Source organism: Neolamprologus brichardi, chromosome 7 (assembly GCF_056152115.1).
Source record: "Neolamprologus brichardi isolate AB-2024 chromosome 7, ASM5615211v1, whole genome shotgun sequence".
NCBI classification, from domain to species: domain Eukaryota; kingdom Metazoa; phylum Chordata; class Actinopteri; order Cichliformes; family Cichlidae; genus Neolamprologus; species Neolamprologus brichardi.
Genome location: NC_142110.1, coordinates 20,639,275 through 20,658,244, shown reverse-complemented (window position 1 = coordinate 20,658,244; position 18,970 = coordinate 20,639,275). Strand labels below are relative to the sequence as shown.

General features: G+C 37.3%; 1 protein-coding gene across 2 annotated transcripts in view; it reads left to right on the top strand.

The window, feature by feature from the left end:
- Positions 1-17,766, top strand: part of lingo1a (leucine rich repeat and Ig domain containing 1a) — a 119,237-nt gene extending 101,471 nt beyond the window's left edge. For both annotated transcript variants that reach the window (XM_006782444.2, XM_006782443.3), the window contains one exon: positions 13,855-17,766. In XM_006782444.2, the coding sequence (XP_006782507.1) occupies positions 13,867-15,714 (1,848 nt within the window). In that variant the 5' untranslated portion in view covers positions 13,855-13,866 and the 3' untranslated portion in view covers positions 15,715-17,766. The remainder of the gene's footprint in view (positions 1-13,854) is intronic.
- Positions 17,767-18,970: the final 1,204 nt, after the last annotated feature.

Below are 18,970 nucleotides of genomic sequence, written 5' to 3'. Positions count from 1 at the left end.
AATGATACAAGAGAGAAATCCAGGATTTTCAAGGTGGACTTGTTTTATTTTTTATTTTTATTTTATTTTCTTTAAATAAAGACAGTCTCACAAGCTTTATGGTTTTGATAATATTTTACATCTGTAGCATGTATTTTAATTCCAGTTTCTGCCATTCTTCAAAAGTGAAGGAGAGAAGAAAGGTCAGTTTAACTGGCAAAATGGTGACGGTAGCATGCGGGTGGATGGGGAGGGTGAGACTGATGAAAGAGCCGTGCAGCGATCAAAGACGAGAAAATGAAATGGCATTTGACCTTGTTGGATGCTGGCGTGTGTTGCGCTGCCACAGAAGTGCAAAGTAGTTTGGGAACCTGTGGGAATTAGGAGGGGAAAGAGATCAGGTCTGAGGAGCACTGATGTGGTGTGAGAGGATGGTCCAGACAATTTAACCCGCACATCTCATAACTGACTTAGGAAAAAGGTGCAAAAGGTGGGCAGAAATGATTTTGATGAGAAAATGAATATAATTCAAATACATTCGAGAAAGAGACAGGATCATTTTCATCTCACATAATTCTTACTTTTGAGATTAGAACATTAAAACCCTTTATCACCCAATTATCATGTAGGCCACTCATCTTTTCAGCTTTCAAAAACCACTTGAATTTTGTCTCTAACATAAATGGTAATGAAGTTACGTAGGTTTAAAGACCTTGAAAAGTGGGCAGAAGGTTAAAAAAATAAAATAAATTATAACAGGCTCTACAAATTAAAGAAGCTAGTGTTCCCTTTACCTGTGATAAACAAAAAAGTCATCATCAGAGGTTCTGTCAAGTTAATTAGATGACTAAAAGTTAATTTGGTTATAGATGAATCAACTTTTTGAATGACTGATTATTTATTTTGCCCGTAAAACAGCATTGTAACAACTTGCTACAGTTTGCTTTTGTCAAACACATTTTAACACTAATAATAAGTGGAAATACAGTGAAAAGTAAAATTATGTATATGAGAAATGTCCAGTACAGTTAACTGGTTATGAGACCCTTTCTGTTTCAAATAGCAAATTAACTTGTCATTAAAATCTGCTGTGGACTTTTTTTTCCACAGCGGGAAAATGCTTATTTGTTAAGTAATGGCTCATCTTATCTGATCCCTTCAGCTGGTTCTGTAAATAAAAATGTGTTTCTCAATCCAGATTGAACATGTAAAGTGAATAAAAAAAACCAAAAAACAGGATTTTACAGCACAGTTAGCTTCATTTCAGCAATGCTGATTTACATGTCCTCTGTAAATGGCATACAAGTTACATCACGACAAGAATAACATGACAAGAGTACAAAGATGAAATTCTAAAACGTGTGTCCACAAGCGTCTGCCTGTCAGCGTGCTTCAACATAGGCACTGCTCTTTGCAGGGAAACAAAGGAAACAGACAGCCATTCTCATTAATTAAGGCATGAGTGGCAGAATGGATCTCACCTCCTAACTCTGCAGATTGAGGCTGGATGTGCTTTGATATCAGTTGCACTCAAATATAATGAGGCTTTCTTTTCCTAGTGTTAAGATATATTAATCTACGTATAGTGTACATGAAATTCTACAAATTTAAGTCAGTTGTAGGAGTTATTATTTAAGAATAAGAAAACGAAAGGAATCTGGTGCTAATGTCTGTAACTTCTTCGAAGAACAAGCATTGAAGAGGTTTGCAGTGTCTTTGCCAACCTTAAAGCCATCTGCTATTACTGTACTGGGTCACCTTGTCATTGATCCATGTATAGCATGTGAAATACCTAGATTGTCTTTCTGAAAGTAAGATTTTGTTCCCTCTAGTACCCCTAGGATTATCAGAACTATAGAGATGTGGTTCTCTTTCTTTTCACTATCTCTATGACCTCGTCTTACTACACAAAAGCAAAGATATGGAATGGGAGGATACAAGGACAGCTCAGATGAGTAATTTTGCCTTTAATTGCTTGAACCTCCCCAGAGTCCTATTGCTTAAGTACTCCAAAACTGTTGTTGTTTTCCACCACATAATCTTTGTTTATATGAAGGTCAGCCTTTTTCTCTAAGCTTCTTATGAGAGAATTTGGAGCAGGTGGATTGTTCAGAGAGATGAGACAATGCTCCCCTGCTGGAGTTGAGAGTGAGAGCGATCTGCCCCCTTTTTCCTTCCACCGCAGTCACTTTACGAAGTGTCTTCCCAGCCCATCTCAACCATCTTATGCGCAATAGTCTTTGTTTTATTTGGGGGGGAGGGGGTTTCAGCTTAGACCTCATTTCTCAGTCTATATCAATAGCGTCATTATGTGAGGTTTTATCTGGCTAATTAAGGCTTCATCTTTCTGGGCAATCTCTCAGAGGACATGGATTAAGCTCCCCTATCTCTGCTCTGAAGCCACTGTGGGGATGACCAGACCTGTTCAATTCTTCGTGGATTGTGGCTAGAGAGAAAAAGGACCAACATTGTAGTTGTGGCCATCTAAATAGAGTTTCTTTTCCCCAATAATGCAGTAAATTGCTACTATTAGCTTTAAAGTTCACGTGACTCTGTGTAGTTTCATATCAACTGATACAAACAAGCCCATCCACCTCTGCGTTCTTTAAAATGAATGTGCATTGAGCCATCATCTCAAAACAAGAGGAAAATAGAATGAAGTGTTACATAGATTTTAAATTAGAGATAAATGAAACTGTGTGGTTTTAGTTTTGTTATTTTAGGGAGAGGCTAGTTCATTGTGTGCGTTTGCTGGTAAAAGACTGAAGACTGAACGACTGGTGAATCATTTTGCACGTATAAAAACAGATAAATGATCTAATACCATTTTAGCTGTTCAATTGATAGCCATCCATTCATGGTCACTAATTACAGTAGGCTAAATCATTTATCTTATGTGAACAAGGTTCTCCCACTGGTATGGCATAGGTTCTTTTTCATGGTGCTAGAAATAGCAAATAAACTCCCCATTGTGTGTCTTTCTCACTGTTGATGTTTTTCCTGTTTTTTTGCGTTTGCTCCACAGAGTATGGGTTATCAGGATAGAAAGCTCTACCTTAACAAGTATATGTTAACATCCGTCCCATCTGTGGCGAAGGGATTGGATTAATAGCAATGTAACAAAGGAATAATAAAATGGAGCTTAAGATTTTATGGTATATTTTATGGTAAAATTGTAAGAATAAAGGTGTTTTCAGGGCAGTGTATAAGATGTCAGGCGTATTTATCAGGAGAAAGCTGCGTTGTTGGTCTAATCAGCTGTAACCTTTTGACAATTAATTTACAGCCATCTATAGTTTGCTTTGGTTTGTTTTAGTCAAAGCACTGATCCAGAGTCACTGGTTTCCAGTGCAAAAACAGTACTTAATGAATATCAAATATGTTGTTGCTCTGAGTTCCTGCTCTGAGTTCCTGCTCATTAAAGTTTAGTGCTGAAAATGACCAGATGAAAGTCTGCATCAACACTCATTAAAACAAATGCCAGAATACCCTTCCCATATAAAGAAACTGTTAATAGGGAAACTGCACTGTGCAGATCTGTCACTATTTTGGGAGGTTAAATCTACCATTTGACTTTTCCCATACTGCTGTGGAAAAGGTGAAAAAATACCCTTTTTGTCATGGCGCATAAACACAGTCTGCATGAGAGCATTGAAATAACTGTCACAGTTCTTATACCGTACTTCTGTTTTTTGATAAAGCGCTTGTGAGTCAGTGTTTTTTCTGAGCCCTTGCCATTAAAGGAAATAAATCCCAAATGAGGAAAATGAAGTTATTTTGCACAGGCAGTTGGTGCATTTGACAGCCATTAATCAAGAATTGTGTAAAAGTAAAAAGAATAAATCTGTTTCTTTTTGTTTGTTTTATTTTTTTAGTGTTTTCATTGAAGGTCAAATTGTATCTACAATCTTGTACTTTAGGACTTTGCAAATGAACACACTATGTCTCAAGTCAATGAAATCCTCTTCTTCATGATGCTATACAGAAATGAAGATCTAAAAGAACTAAGCCATTTCAAAAATGAAAAAAAAAAACCTGAGCCGGGGTTGAGGACGGGGAAACAGCTTATTACCTATTTTCCTTGAATCATATCACAAATATGATGGCGAATGTGAAATGTAAATACTGGAACTAGATGGAAGCCGTGGGTGACAGATTCTGTGATTATTGCTTTTGTCTGTTTATTGCTGGAGTTATTCGTTATTGAATAGCGGTTGCTATAATAGCAGGAATTCAAAAATAATTCATTTTCAGTTACAATAAATACAAATTATAGAAAAAAAACCCATGAGACTTTAAAGCCCCATTATATCCACCACTGCCATGGCCAACAGCGGTACATTCCAAATCCACGTGTTGTTTCATCTAGTTGTATCATGCACTTCTCAATTTTGTGTCTTTGTGCAGGTGCTGCTCCCAAGTTGAAGACACAAATATAGGATTATGTCAGTTTTTCAACACCATTTCAATGATATATTCTCGTAGACGCTTGGAAATTTCCAGAGGGAGATATTGCAACTGCTTTAAAAGATTGGATTTTCTGGAAAAAGCTTCTGATTTTGGCTTCTACCACTGTACTAGCACTTATGGAAAGGTTTTATTAAAATATGGATTTTAAAGGTCATCTTTATGATGGTATTTTGTAATTTAGAGATGAGATACCCCTGTAGTATTTGAGATAGAAAATACAAAGACTTTTGATATACTTTTCCTACATTTCATTATAGATGAAAGTTGATAAGATTATATATTATTTTGCACATTTAACAATGACACGATAAAGATATTGGAGAACCAAAGAGATAATCAGTAAGCTCTACCTTGCCAATACATAAAAATAAATCTTAGGCATTGGGAACTATCTCAAAGTAAGGTGCTGATTTGCCCCCACTCTAATTCCTACTGGAAATAGTTGGAGCTACACTGAGACTGTGAGAACAGAAAATTAAGGCAGTTTTGGAAATTAGACATGGATGAAGTACTTTGAACATATTTGAGTATTTATGTTAAGCAATTGTAATCCATCAGCAAACACTAATGTATGCTTTATTGATTAAAATCTTCTGTCATCTCAACTTACGTCAAGCAGTTACAAAGATTTATGTCGTCTTCCTTCCTACCCAACCCTCTATTACACAGTAAGTCTGATTAAGCACACTGTGCAAATTGTGTTGGCAATATCATAATCTTTTTTAATACTGCTAAGTTCATCTCAACTTGACATATAATTCCTGGTGACTGCAAGTTGTAAAAACAAAAGTCCTGACACACAATAATGGGTTTTGTAAACAACTCCTGTGTGGTTGGAGCTTCACTAATATAGGCCATTCCCTACTACATTGTGCAACAACAGTACCCTCTAAAGTCTGATCCCGGTGCATTAGTTGGGGATTTTATGCATGAGGGTCAACTCTCTATCCACTAATTACAGCTCGTTTCCCTTTAAAAGCCGTTATTGTGAGCTGCAGGCACAGCTAAGCAAAAGGGACATTTTCTTTGCCACACTGGGAAGAAAGCCTTCAGATGCCAGTCACAATTAAAGTCAATATAGCTGAGAGCCCTCTCCACACTGTGCCCGTCATACTTCCTAGCAGCTGATAAAATATGGCCTTAATTATTCATTACGACATGAAGGCATGTTTCCATGTTGACTTCTTTAATTGAAGAACCAGTGCAGTTTTCAGTCTATTCCAGGCTAATAAGGCAACATATTTGGGGAAGTTGATATACTAGTTGTTCCATAAGCCTGCAAAGGAGCTCACCAACAAACAGATTACCCCCACCCACAACACACTCTGAGGGTAACTGCCAAATCTGCTCACTTCATCTGAGGGAAAAAATTATTCACTCACAAATTTAGTGAGAAGAGCAATATGTTCATCCCCCTCGCAAATCGTTCATTTACCCTCCCTCTAACCTTGAATAAATTTCGGAAGCTATTCAGTAGGGTCCTTATGTTGAATTTTACAATTTTAACATCTTCACCTTCTAAATAACGATTCTTCCCCCATAGCACTACTTGAGGACAGTTTTGATTTGCATAAGTACTGTCATTCTCAAATTAAATCATACACTATGTCTTGGCAAATGCTTATGCGCCATAGAAGAGGTAAGGGCTTGATTCAGCTGCATAATATTAACCCATCACTCAAGGATGATTAATTCAGAGCAAAAATGTGGATTATTCAAATAGGTTTGGATGTTCTGGCAGGATATGTGATTGAGCTGACAGGGATTTTGTTTGTTTCCAATTCTAAATGTCCTTCAGCTTGCCGTTATCGATCAACTGGTGTATATCTAAAAAGTATATATAAAAAATTATATATACTTTTTACAGCTTTATTTTTGAAAACTTTACCTTTTACACCTCAAACCTTTGAATCAAAGCACTGTAACGAAATATTAATATTCAAAATAAAACTTTGTGCATAATAACAACAAACAAATGATGAACTCTAAAGAAAGAATATTCAGGATTTGAAGTTTCCTTTCAATGAAAATTGGATGGATGGATGATTACATAAGCAAATGTTTTCATGGCGTCTGATGAGCATTGGGAGAGCTGTTTATTCGCCTAAGCTCATTTGTTTTTTGCACACCATCCTGCAAATTCATTACAAGAATATTGGTGAGATATCAGTGTTTTTTGCTTATCAGTAGCCAAGGGAACAGTTTCTTTGTTTCTGGATAAGAAGAGCAAATTAGTCCATAAAAGACAAAGTGCACCTAAACTACAGGTTATCTCAATTTGTCAGTTTGAGCTCATATTACTCAGTGCATGCTTACCCTATTTTGCAAAAACTCACAGCACGTTTTTCATTCAGCAAATCAAACAGAAACCCTTTTGGGATATTATCCGTGAAACTTAATTGCCTTGAGCACTATTTTGTTTACTGAACCAATGCAAAAGTTGATCAAGAAAAACTTTAATACAAATTCAGTTTGTCTGCTAATAGCATGCTACATTCAGTGGTTATTATTTGCCCTCACATATGAGCTAAAAGTTCAATAATAACAACAATAACTCATCCATTTTCTTTTTTTCCCTTTTATGTTCTTTTTTTTTTCCTTATCTAGCTCAATTTCCTGCCTCCTATTCCATTTTGGGCACTAGGTTAAACTTCCTGCATGTGCATTTACATTGGTACCGCTAGTTTGAGCTATGCTCTCACTGTACTTATACTATTTCTGCTGATTATCATTATCATTATTATTTTATTGCTGTTGTTGCCTTCATTGTTAGTCTCTCAGTTTATTTTAACATGATGTAATGAACCACATGGTTACTCGTGTATTAATCATGTATCCATAATCGATAAAACAATTGATTGACTAATTTATGAGCATCAGATTTGAGTTTGTAAACTCTTTACCCCAATTGAAACAAATAGTGTTTATCCAAAAATTGTATACAGCGATACATCAAGTTCTGCTGACTGTGAAAAAAAAATGGTTCTGGCCCATTGCTTCAAACAGACTTTCTCAAGTACCTCACGGGGCCTTGTTAGTGCAGACTTGCTCTCAGACTTCCAAACTACACAAAGTAGAACAGGCCAGGTTCAGCTCCAACACTAAGACACTCATCTGAAATCAGTATTCTGTATGTAACCTAAAGCCTTGTGACCTTCAGCAGTTAGTGCTTCTTCTACTTTTATTGCAATGTCTGCATTGTTTTCAGTTTGGCCTCTGGAGCTCAGGGTGTTGGCTTCTCCTGTGTTGCTGGGAGAATAGCCCACGTGTAGATGTGTGCGACCCTGAGCCCTAGAGTCTCTGTCAGCAAAAGAAATCAAGACTCAAAATGGGGTCCACAACATTAGCTAACAAAGTGATGAAGGCAATGTTAAGTGGTTTTGTTGCCACATCTTTGCTGTACATTTGTCTAATTGGCTAACCATTTGAAAAGTTAAACACAGACACAAACACACAACCCAAGCTGTTATTTATTGTGTTTCATTCTACGCTCAGTGTTTAGAGGTCAAATAAAATAAATAATAATAATGGATTTATACAGCGCTTTTCAAGGCACCCAAAGCACTTTACAATTCCACTATTCATTCACTCTCACATTCACACACTGGTGGAGGCAAGCTACAGTTGTAGCCACAGCTGCCCTGGGGCAGACTGACAGAGGCGAAGCTGCCATATCGCGCCATCGGCCCCTCTGGCCAACACCAGTGGGCGGTAGGGTTAAGTGTCTTGCCCACAGACACAACGACCAGGACAGAGAGCCCGGGGATCAAACCGGTGACCTTCCGGTTATAGATGCGCTTCCCAATCCCCAGCGCCACGGTCCCCCCGTGATCAGTTTCCCTTTTATTCATTTTGAAGTGTTGCTGGGCAGTCTGAACTGTGATATTAGTTATAAATAGCACATCACGCTTTACATTATCGTTTCATCAATATTATATCAGGATCGTCTTCTAACTGTCAGGGCTAATTTAAATAGCTCTTATATCCAAATTGCTAATGACTTCTTCCTAAAGGCCTACACATGTTTTTTCACATGATAGTATAACTAAGCTCTAAACAGGATAACTATTAAACAACAGACATATTCAAGTGAAGTTGCTGAGTGAAAAATAGCCTACTTTCTTGTTTTTGTCAGCTTCACGGCATTTATTAGATTTTTCTTTTTTGTTTGTCAGTCTTAACAAAATATATGATGAAATAATTTGCCAAATTCAGATAATTGACATCATTATAAATATGCTTTTAATTAGAAAATGATTTTTTTTTAGACCTTTTTGTGTTATTCCTCTAGGCTTAAGTTTGGCTCGTTTCCTTTTATTAATTGTTTTGGATGCTGTGAAAAACATGTGAGCTCTCATTAGTGAGTCTTATTTGAGTCTTTCCAAAATACACTTTATCTCCTTAAAAAGAAAGAACAAAAAAAACCCTCACGATTCTCTGCAGAGAGCTGGCAAGCTGAATAATTTAATAATGATAGAACATCACGATCCCTAAATTGCACACCAAACACCCAACAAAGAAAAAAGAAAATACACAATAGCCCCAGCTATGGGCCTCGATAAACTAATGTTTAATGAAACACGATTTAAAAAAATTTGACCAGAATCATTAGCTATTATTATTATTGGCTACACTGTTTTTATTTTAGAGCTTACAGTTCCTGAAAGCATGCTGTTGAATTTGAAATAGATATTCCAGTTTAACAATAAGCTAATCAGTTGAACCAAACCCAAATAATATTATCTATCCAACTATAATTGTATTTTCTTTACATTGGCAACTGTCTACTATCATCAAAATATTTTACTAAGACTATAGGGCAACATCTCTAAAGTAGAGCTAAAAGTAAGGGTTTTATAAAATGATTTTTAAAAATATGTCAAAACAATAAGAATTCACTATTTATTATAAAACTGAGTTAATATCTTTCTAATTTCCCCGTTGATTGTCTTATTAAAAGAAGAAAAGAAAAAAAAAACATATTTTACGAGCTGGAACAACAAAACAATCCCTTTCAAAATGACTGGTTCAAGTAATCAACTTTTAATGTATAACCCCATCCCCAGTGTTTTTTTTTTCCTTTGGTGTAAGTTTGGTCTCCTGACAGGCTTTGTGTAAGTGGCACTGTGAAATGTCTTTTTCTTTTAATTAGAAAGTAGTTTTGTTTGCATCTTTTTTTTATCAGTAAAGGCAGACTCAACATCAGAAATTCCTGTCATTCCCTACATATGCAGAATGTACACCACACTGGTAATTCTTTCCCAGTTTTCTATTTGTTGCTGTACTACAGAATGAGACATCAATGAACAGAACACTGCGCAGAAGCAATAATGACCCCTTTGAGAGGTGAAGTTCAGGAGAGACATGTCTACAGGTTTTACGGCAGAGTTTTGTCAGAACAACAGCTGGCCACTGTTGGAATTCTGCACCTCGATGCACCAACCAGCTTCTTCACCTGGATTAGGGCTTTACCGTCCATCTGTCGGGCGTCAGCTTACATTTAAGCCCTGCCATATCACAGATTCAAACCCAGCCAACAGTGCCAGCAGGCAGCGTAGCTTCTCAATGACACAAGGTTAACAATTTTGTTCAAATTCATCCAGGACAGAGTGAGACAGATCTTACTACCACTTGCTAAAGGTCAAAAAAACTTGTGGTTAAGATGCATTTAGTCATGGTATCACTTTTAGTTTATGCTTTAATACCTGCAATGCTACTTGCAGTTAGAAAGCCAATAAGCATCTTAGAAGTGATTAAAGTGATAGCAGAAAGAGAATAAAACACTTTTGTCAACTTACACAAAAACATTAATTTGCAAATTGTACAAAAAAAATATGACTGGAATTACTTATGCTTGATACCACTAATAGGCATCATATGAAATTGTAAACACTGGGGACAAGGGTGTGAGGGCATGTTAAAGAAGAGTAAATAGGTGGTGCAGTACGATTCCAGTCCTTGGTCTGGCCATTAAGGATTAGACGGGCAGCTGACTAAGCGGTTTGCAGAGGAATGAGCTTTAAAGGCTTTTAACACTTTGTGCTACAGATAAGGTCAGCATCATCTTACGGATTTCCAGGAAGCTTAAAGGTATTTAACAATGGTATTTAACAAGGCTCAGAAGTGATATCTTGTGACAGGTAAACTAAAATATGCCTCGGATTACTCTGTGATGATTAGGACTTAACGACACTGATACATGCATATTCTCGAATGTGCTAATTGTTAAAAAAGGAATGATAAGATATGGAAAAGAAAATAATTTCTAGCTTGCTACAGTGCAGATGTTAAAGTTTAACGTGAACCTTTTTTTTTACATGAACTGGCTGAATGTTTCGGTTACTGTGTTATGATTGTAGTGCTGTACTGTTAGCTTCAGTGTGTCGAGAATCTGAAGACCATCTTTCTTTCATCTACCTGCTCTTCTACCTTGGGTTTTGAAAATTATTTTAAAATCGGGCTCTATATCAAAACCATAAAATGTCATATTAAACTTTACTTAATGATAGCGACTTGGACATTAGGTAAGATAACCGTGTTTTAATGCTACACTCAACTGCCTACACCTACTCCATTGTAACAGGGCACCATCCACTTTGCGTATGAAGCAACATCTTCAGCATCCCAGCGGATCCTGGCATAAAGGCATTAATCTCTCTATTCATTGATCTAGTTATTACTGGTCTTGGACCAGTGAGTCCTCATTTATTGAGCCCCACTGTCTTATTTCTCTTACATATTCATTCTTTTGAGCAGCACACCCCCTCTCACTTCACCTCAATTAATGTAATTCTCTGGGAGCTCACTGGAGTGCTGATTCGAATGAAGAACACATTCAGAACACATGCCTGTGAGGGGATGATAACACCAGATCATTAACAAAACAGAGCTGCAAATGTTTACCCATGGATAGCATTCTTCATCTTAATGTGTCCATATCTTTTCATGTTTCATTGCATATTTGCTGCTGAAGCCGTGTGCTATAAATTGTAAATTGTGCTGTAAATGACTTAGATGCGTCTAAGTCATAAAAATGGAATTTCATCAAAAACTTTACTTAAATATTCAAATTTCTTATTAATATTGCCCAATCATGTGCACTGTTGGGATGTATAGAGGAGTGCAGGGACTTGTTAGGAAGCCTAACTGCAATCCACAACCTGCTGAAGTTGTAGTCAAGGAGCTTTACCAACAGGGGATTATACTTTGAATATTTCTATGATTGTGTTAACGTGTCAGTGGCATTAGGGCTGGACATAATAGCATCTCATTGAGTGATAGCTAATATGTGATATATCCCCACAATGTAGGCCAACAGATAGAGTCTGAGCCTGTCATGAGGCCATTTTTTTCATTTTTCATAGACTTCTTGCGATGTCCTATGACACACTATGTCAAAACACTCACAGGCCACTTACTTAATCAGTGTACATCAAGGAACAAGAAATATTAAGTATATCCAGAGGCCGCATGAAGCACAGCAGGTTCTGGTGCAGGTCTCTGAATTCAGACGAATTCTCAACTGTTTCTGGCATCACTTGATTACAGATGGTATCATCAAATCCCCAATCTGAACTTTGACCTTAGAGCGAATAAAATGAAATTGAGCAAAGTAAATCTAACCCATTTTTCATGATTCTACTGTCCAGTTGACTATGGGCTCACTGGGGGGAAAATTATCAGTGGCTGGTGGCCACAATAGTAGTAACAGGTTACCCCATAATTAACTGTCAAGCTGGATATCACTGATTTTTTCTTTCTACACTATCAATCTGTCAAATGTATTGTGGTCCACTGAATCTGCTGAAATATAAAGGTGCATTATCCATCTTCACAGACCTCCTGGGCATCTGGAAGAACAATCACATAACCACTCAGAAATGGACTTTTTTCTTTCTTGGTGGCTTTTGTGTGCCTCACAGAGAGACAGAAAGATTGGGAGACAGAGACAGAGACGGGGAATGACAATACAGAGACCAGGATGGGTTAATGTAGTGATAACTTAGCCTTGGCATCTGAGTCGCATGCTATACCAGATGAGGTGCAGGGCATCCTAAAGACTAATTTAGAAGAAGAGATAAAACTGCATACCACTGGGAATATTCACTGTATTGTGACAGCAGTCATCACACATTGACAGGCATTTCCCAGGGACATGTCTAAAGAATAATTTTTTTTCAGCCTGTTTTTTCTTTACATTTTTTACCTCTTATTTTCATCCAACTCCTTGTGTTGTAATATAGTTCAAAATTGTTGTAGTATTAATGCTGATCACATGCTCTTTTTTGTTCGTTTGTAAATGGGTGTTCTGCTATGACACAAATGGATCATTTCATTGCTGTTAGAAAGGATAGACTCACGCTAACCAGTGGAATCAAATTAAACAGGTTTTGTTTCCTGTCTTGTACATATGTATTTCTCCATTTCTAATTCACTGATGGTCTATATTTTAACTGTGATCAACTGTCATCCATAGCACATACGTCATAGTTGCCACCATTTTTATCTTGTGATTGTATCATTTTGTTACTGTTGCTCCACCCTCCACTGTTTTAGCTCACACAGCAAATTTACATTTTAAGTAATAGGAAGAAAAAGACTTCAAAATACCACACTAAACCACGGATGTGCTCAGAAAAAGTTGTTACAACACAGCATGACTTGGATTACAGAAATATGTTGTTAATTCCACTAGACACGTCCCTTTGCTTTATGTCATGGAGACAGCATTGACTGATTGATTATTTGTAAGGTTTAGTGTAGATATGTTCAGGATTCCACAGCATACACCAAGAGGTTATACAGTAGTGAAAGATGTATGTAGATTACTAGAATGATTTTGCCTTTGATTTTCTTCCTTGGATCAGTATTTTTATTCGTATAGCAAGGTCTCATGGACGACTGTGTATTTACAGGAGATTTAAAATACCTTTTGAAACTCTGCACTGGCAAGTTAAAGATGCAGAATTTAAAATTGCATGCACATACCTTATTCCTTGTAACCTCTATTCATCTTTAGTCTATTCATGAATATTGCAGCAGGACACACTCTCTCTACTCTTCTCTGTTCTGTTAGCATTTGTGTCGCATCAGAATGTTGTCCTTTTAGCACATGCAGTTGTTGAACTTGCCAACTGCCAGAAAATGCACATAATAACCAAAGAGAAGTGTTTTAAATACAAGTTCTGAGAGCTAGAGACTCCTGTTCTGAACATCTCCCACATGTAATGTAAAATAGTAGAATTTTATCATTAAACTGCATGATGACAAATCAACTCATTGCTCAAGACTGTTAAAACTATTGTTTTAGCTCATATGTTTCAGTTTTTCACAATTTGCACTGTATTTGTCTATTAACTGAACAGATCATCATAAACATTTTGCTATGTATCTGCGTCTCTCTAGGTAACCGATAAGATGGTGGGCAGGGAAGCGACTGGGCACAGCTACCTGGTGGCTTTCTGGCAGCCTATTCTGATTCTGATGCTGAGCACCGTCCTGTCTGGATCCACAACAGGCTGTCCATCCCGGTGTGAGTGCAATGTTCAAGAGCGATCGGTGATGTGCCACCGCAAGAAACTCATGACAGTTCCTGAAGGCATTCCTGCAGAAACAAGACTGCTGGACCTCAGCAAGAACCGTATCAGAACCATTAACCCAGATGAGTTTGCCAACTTTCCCAACCTTGAACACCTGGAACTGAGTGAAAACACAATCTCCACTATTGAACCTGGAGCATTCAACAACCTTTATGGCTTGCGAATATTGGGGCTACGTAGCAACAAGCTAAAGCTCATCCAGCTCGGTGTGTTCACAGGTCTGAGTAATCTTACACAGCTAGACATAAGTGAGAACAAGATTGTCATCCTGTTGGACTACATGTTCCAGGATTTGTATAACCTCCGCTCTTTAGAAGTGGGTGATAATGATCTGGTTTTCATCTCCCATCGAGCTTTTCATGGCCTAAGTAGTCTTGAGCACCTGAGTCTTGAGAAGTGCAACTTGTCTTCTGTGCCAACAGAGGCTTTTACCCACCTCCACAGTTTAATCACTCTCAGGCTGCGTCACCTCAATATCAATGTCATACGGGATTATTCTTTTAAACGGCTCTATCGGTTAAAAATATTGGAAATAGCAAATTGGCCATATTTGGATACGATGACCCCAAATTGCTTGTATGGATTAAATCTCACCTACCTGACGATTGCAAATGCCAACCTGACCACAATTCCTTATGTAGCCTTGCAGCACTTGGTTTATTTGCGCTTTCTCAATCTTTCATACAACCCTATCCATACCATTGAAGGAAATAAGCTCCATGATCTGCTGCGTCTGCAGGAATTTCACCTTGTTGGAGGCAGACTGGCAATGATTGAACCCTACTCTTTCCGAGGTCTAAACTATCTGAAAATACTAAATGTGTCTGGGAACTCGCTTAGTACTTTAGAGGAGTCTGCTTTCCATTCAGTTGGCAACCTGGAAACCCTGGCATTGTATGATAATCCCTTGGCCTGTGACTGTCGACTATTGTGGGTTTTCCGCCGGCGCTGGAGACTGAACTTCAACAGGCAACAGCCCACCTGTGCCTCCCCTGAGTTCGTCCAAGGCAAAGAGTTCAAAGACTTCCCAGATGTTCTGCAGCCAAACTACTTCACGTGTCGCAAGTCTAGGATTAGGGATCGCAAACCTCAGCAAAAATTTGTTGACGAGGGAGCCATTGTTCATTTTGCTTGCCAAGCAGATGGGGATCCGGCTCCAGTGATAATGTGGCGATCTCCACAGAAAAAGTTTATCACCACCAAGATGATTGGAAGGCTGTCTGTGTTGCCAGATGGTACTCTTGAAGTGCGCTATGCCCAGATTCAAGATAACGGTACATATGTGTGTATAGCTAGCAACGCAGGTGGAAATGACACCTCTCTTGCACACCTTCATATTCATAGCTATTCGCCTGACTGGCCACACCAACCCAACAAAACATTTGCTTTCATATCCAACCAGCCGACAGAAACTGGAGCTAATGATACAAGAGCCAATGCCCCTTTCCCATTCGACATAAAGACATTGATTATTGCAACTACAATGGGATTCATCTCGTTTCTTGGTGTCGTCCTCTTTTGCCTGGTACTGCTGTTCCTCTGGAGCAGAGGTAAAGGCAACACTAAACACAACATTGAGATTGAGTATGTGCCACGGAAATCAGACGCTGGCATGAGCAGCACCACAGTGGATGCTCCTCGCAAATTTAACATGAAAATGATCTAACAGAGCTGTGGAATTTATTAATTTTGAACTTTAAAATAAGACAAATGGTAAAGAAGACATTTCCTTTCCTCTCTTACAAACCTGTGGATCCTGGTCTGTTAACATAGAGTAAAATGTTCTTTCTCCTGACTGATGGACAAGGAATGAAACCACACCCAGTGTTACATGGCATCTGTGGTTTCCACAAGGCCTGTGGGGGCATTAATTGAAAATCAGATTTGTCATAGGCAGTTCTAATTTCCTGTGGATTTCTAATGAGATAACTATATCACAAAAATAAAAATAAAACATTTTAAAAGCTAGAATGCGAGGGGCAGATCATATTTTGGCCGTCTCTGTTTTTTGTGCGTATTTTTTTATTTCGTGTTTGCTTTATTCTGAAGTTAGGTGTTCTCTTATGAATGAGATTTGTATGGGTTGTTGAGCACCTTAAACACTGACCAATTCAAGTAGATCTTCATCACTGTATATCATTGTGAATACTCCTGTGCCTCCTTTTTTTTGTTTTCCATGGTTTTTCTGTGATTCAGGAAATTTATTGTGTCATATTATGAAAAAAAACACAGCAAATTCTTCGAAAGACAAAACTGTTACTAACATCTGTAAAATGTTATCTGAATTTTACAGCACCCAATTCATAACCAAGAAAAAACAATTAACAGTCTGTAAAATCAGATTACAACCCTGTTAACGCAATGATGATTACAGCAGTAATTTGGTGCAAATTTTTGGCAATCGGTCCATATTTTTACCGATCTAAAAAATCAGCTAAAAAACAGCCAAAAGGTACATAAGAAAAATTGCATTTTTACACCGACAATATTCACATAAATAATTAATGCAAAAATGCATAAAATTATGTTAAATGTGAGTATTAAACATTTTTACATAATGGTTTGAAGTGAGTACTTAGCACCAGTGCCACTCCATTTTCAGATGTTACCCAGACAGTGCTCACAGATAGATTAAGGACCTGATACCAAAAGGAAATGAGAAAAGTGTTTGAAACCATGCTCTGTTCTCACAATAGATGTACCTATCCACAGCAGTTTTGCCATCCAAAAGAATGGTTGACTCTGGCACTTAAGTACTTACTCCTAAGCTTTTAAATAGCATTTCAAAAAAACTTATGTAATAGTATTAGTTTGTGCTCAACATGATTAGATGGAATAAAACTTGCGGTGCTCACGCTTTGGATATGATGTGCTCCTCAAGCATTAAGAACATTTCTGTCATTTCTTTCTTGATTTTTTTTTTTAATTTAATGAAATTAATGCTTTATTCATGACAATACTGCCTCCCCCAGCAAAGCCATGGAAAAATTACCTTACAGAATCATTTACATGTTCGTTTTTTCCTAGAAATGTGCATTTATTTGTCAGGGGGAAAAACTGCGGCATATTATGCTCCCACTTGGTTCTGCAAATAAAATCAAAAGTTACCTTTTCAAGTACACACTGTTGTACAGCCGGGCTTTGAAAACATGTGAGGATAAAGGCCAAGTTATCTATGATGGATGACATTGCATATTACATCACAGTAATGGCTGGAAGTAAGAACTGAATATGCAGATGGTTGAAGTGACACAGATGGTTTCACCCATGGAGCAATCTGAAGCAGCTTTGGTGTAATCCGTTTTGCATAAAGGAGAAAAAAAAACCCGCTGGATATGGCTCATGGTTCTCCCTCTTGCTGATTATGAATGCTCTCTTTGTTCAAAGTGTGGCAATTGTACCTAGCCTTTTTTTTTCTTTTTCTTCCTAAGTGGTTTGGGAAGTTCTGATTTTGGTATATGTTATTCCTTTTTTTGATTTTGACCATGGACTATACTGACCATGTAGTCCAAGCCAACTTTTTACAAAAAAATATATATACTAAAAAAGAAATCTATGGAAAATACATTCAAATTGTTCTGTGCAATAAAGGTAATATGCAGATTTTTTTTTTTTAATTAACAAAATTTTGTTGATGTTGAATTGTTGAGAATATGGTATGTTGTATTAAACAATCTATGGACTTTTGTTAAAAAAAAAAAAAAAAGTGATGCTTTTATCTTGGTTTTAAAGTTTCAATTGTTTTTTCTTATAGAAAAATATATATGTCATAGCTATGTATCGGTAGATTCAGCTCACCTATATGTACTGATGACTTTTCAGGTGCTGAAGTTCCTCATCACTTTTGTAAAATTGCCACAATTTCCATTAATTATTTCATTTACAAGCTACCAGATTCTTATTATTATTATTTTTTTTTAATTTAGCATAATTTTCTAAACTTCTGTTTACCAAGTGTATGTGTATCAGTGGCCAAATGAGGAACTTAATGTTTGATTTTTTCAATTGAATAGCTCATTACATGATGATTCAGACTGAAAGAAAATTTAATATCATATATTTCAGTGCTAATTACTTGTTTACAGGGAAAATAGTAGTTCAATTGTTCATTTGCCTAGCTTCTAAACTTTTATTAACCACCATTAGTAAAGGTTTACTGGCACTGTGATGCATATTGGAAATATTTTTAATTTACTCTGCACAATTGTAATTTTAAAAGAGACAAAGTCATCAGCTAGGGAACTTCGAAATATAACCAAATACTGGCTGTTTCACTTTGAGTAACACTATTATTCTGCGATATGTCTTAGAAAAACAATAGCAAATTAGGTTGCCCTTTGAAGATTATGGGAAATGACCAAGGATACGACTAGGACCGCCTGGTTTCATAAAATACTTCTGCCCTTCAGTGAGTTTGAATCTCTGTCCCATTCCCTTTTATTCCATATCTTTGCTGCCTTTTAGGACTCCGTGGGGACTTTTGACATTCTTTTTTTCCTCAAGCTGTATCAAAGCATGCTCATTTATCTTCTGACTCAAAAACAGACAGGCAGCATAGAAGAGGAAAGAAGCTATTCTTGAGGCCCAAGAGCTCCAGGGAGTAATGGAGACATCCATTGTTTTCATTCCTCAGATATTAGATCTGTGCTTAAAATTCTAGGTCAGGAACAGGCTGATGGATTCTGACACCATGCGACAAGTTGTCTTTCCTCAACTGAGCATGAAAATATAGACACACCTCTGGGTCTTCCTTGCACTCATCCAAATCCACGCTCTTAACAACATCTGGGAAACACAGCATGTAAGCAAACAAAAGTGGGAATTTGCTGTTGGCTGCACTTCTATCAGAAAGTAGAAGCTTCAGATGCCTAAAATAAAAAGCAAGTCATTTGAGATTTTTATGTTGATGTGGAATCTAAACT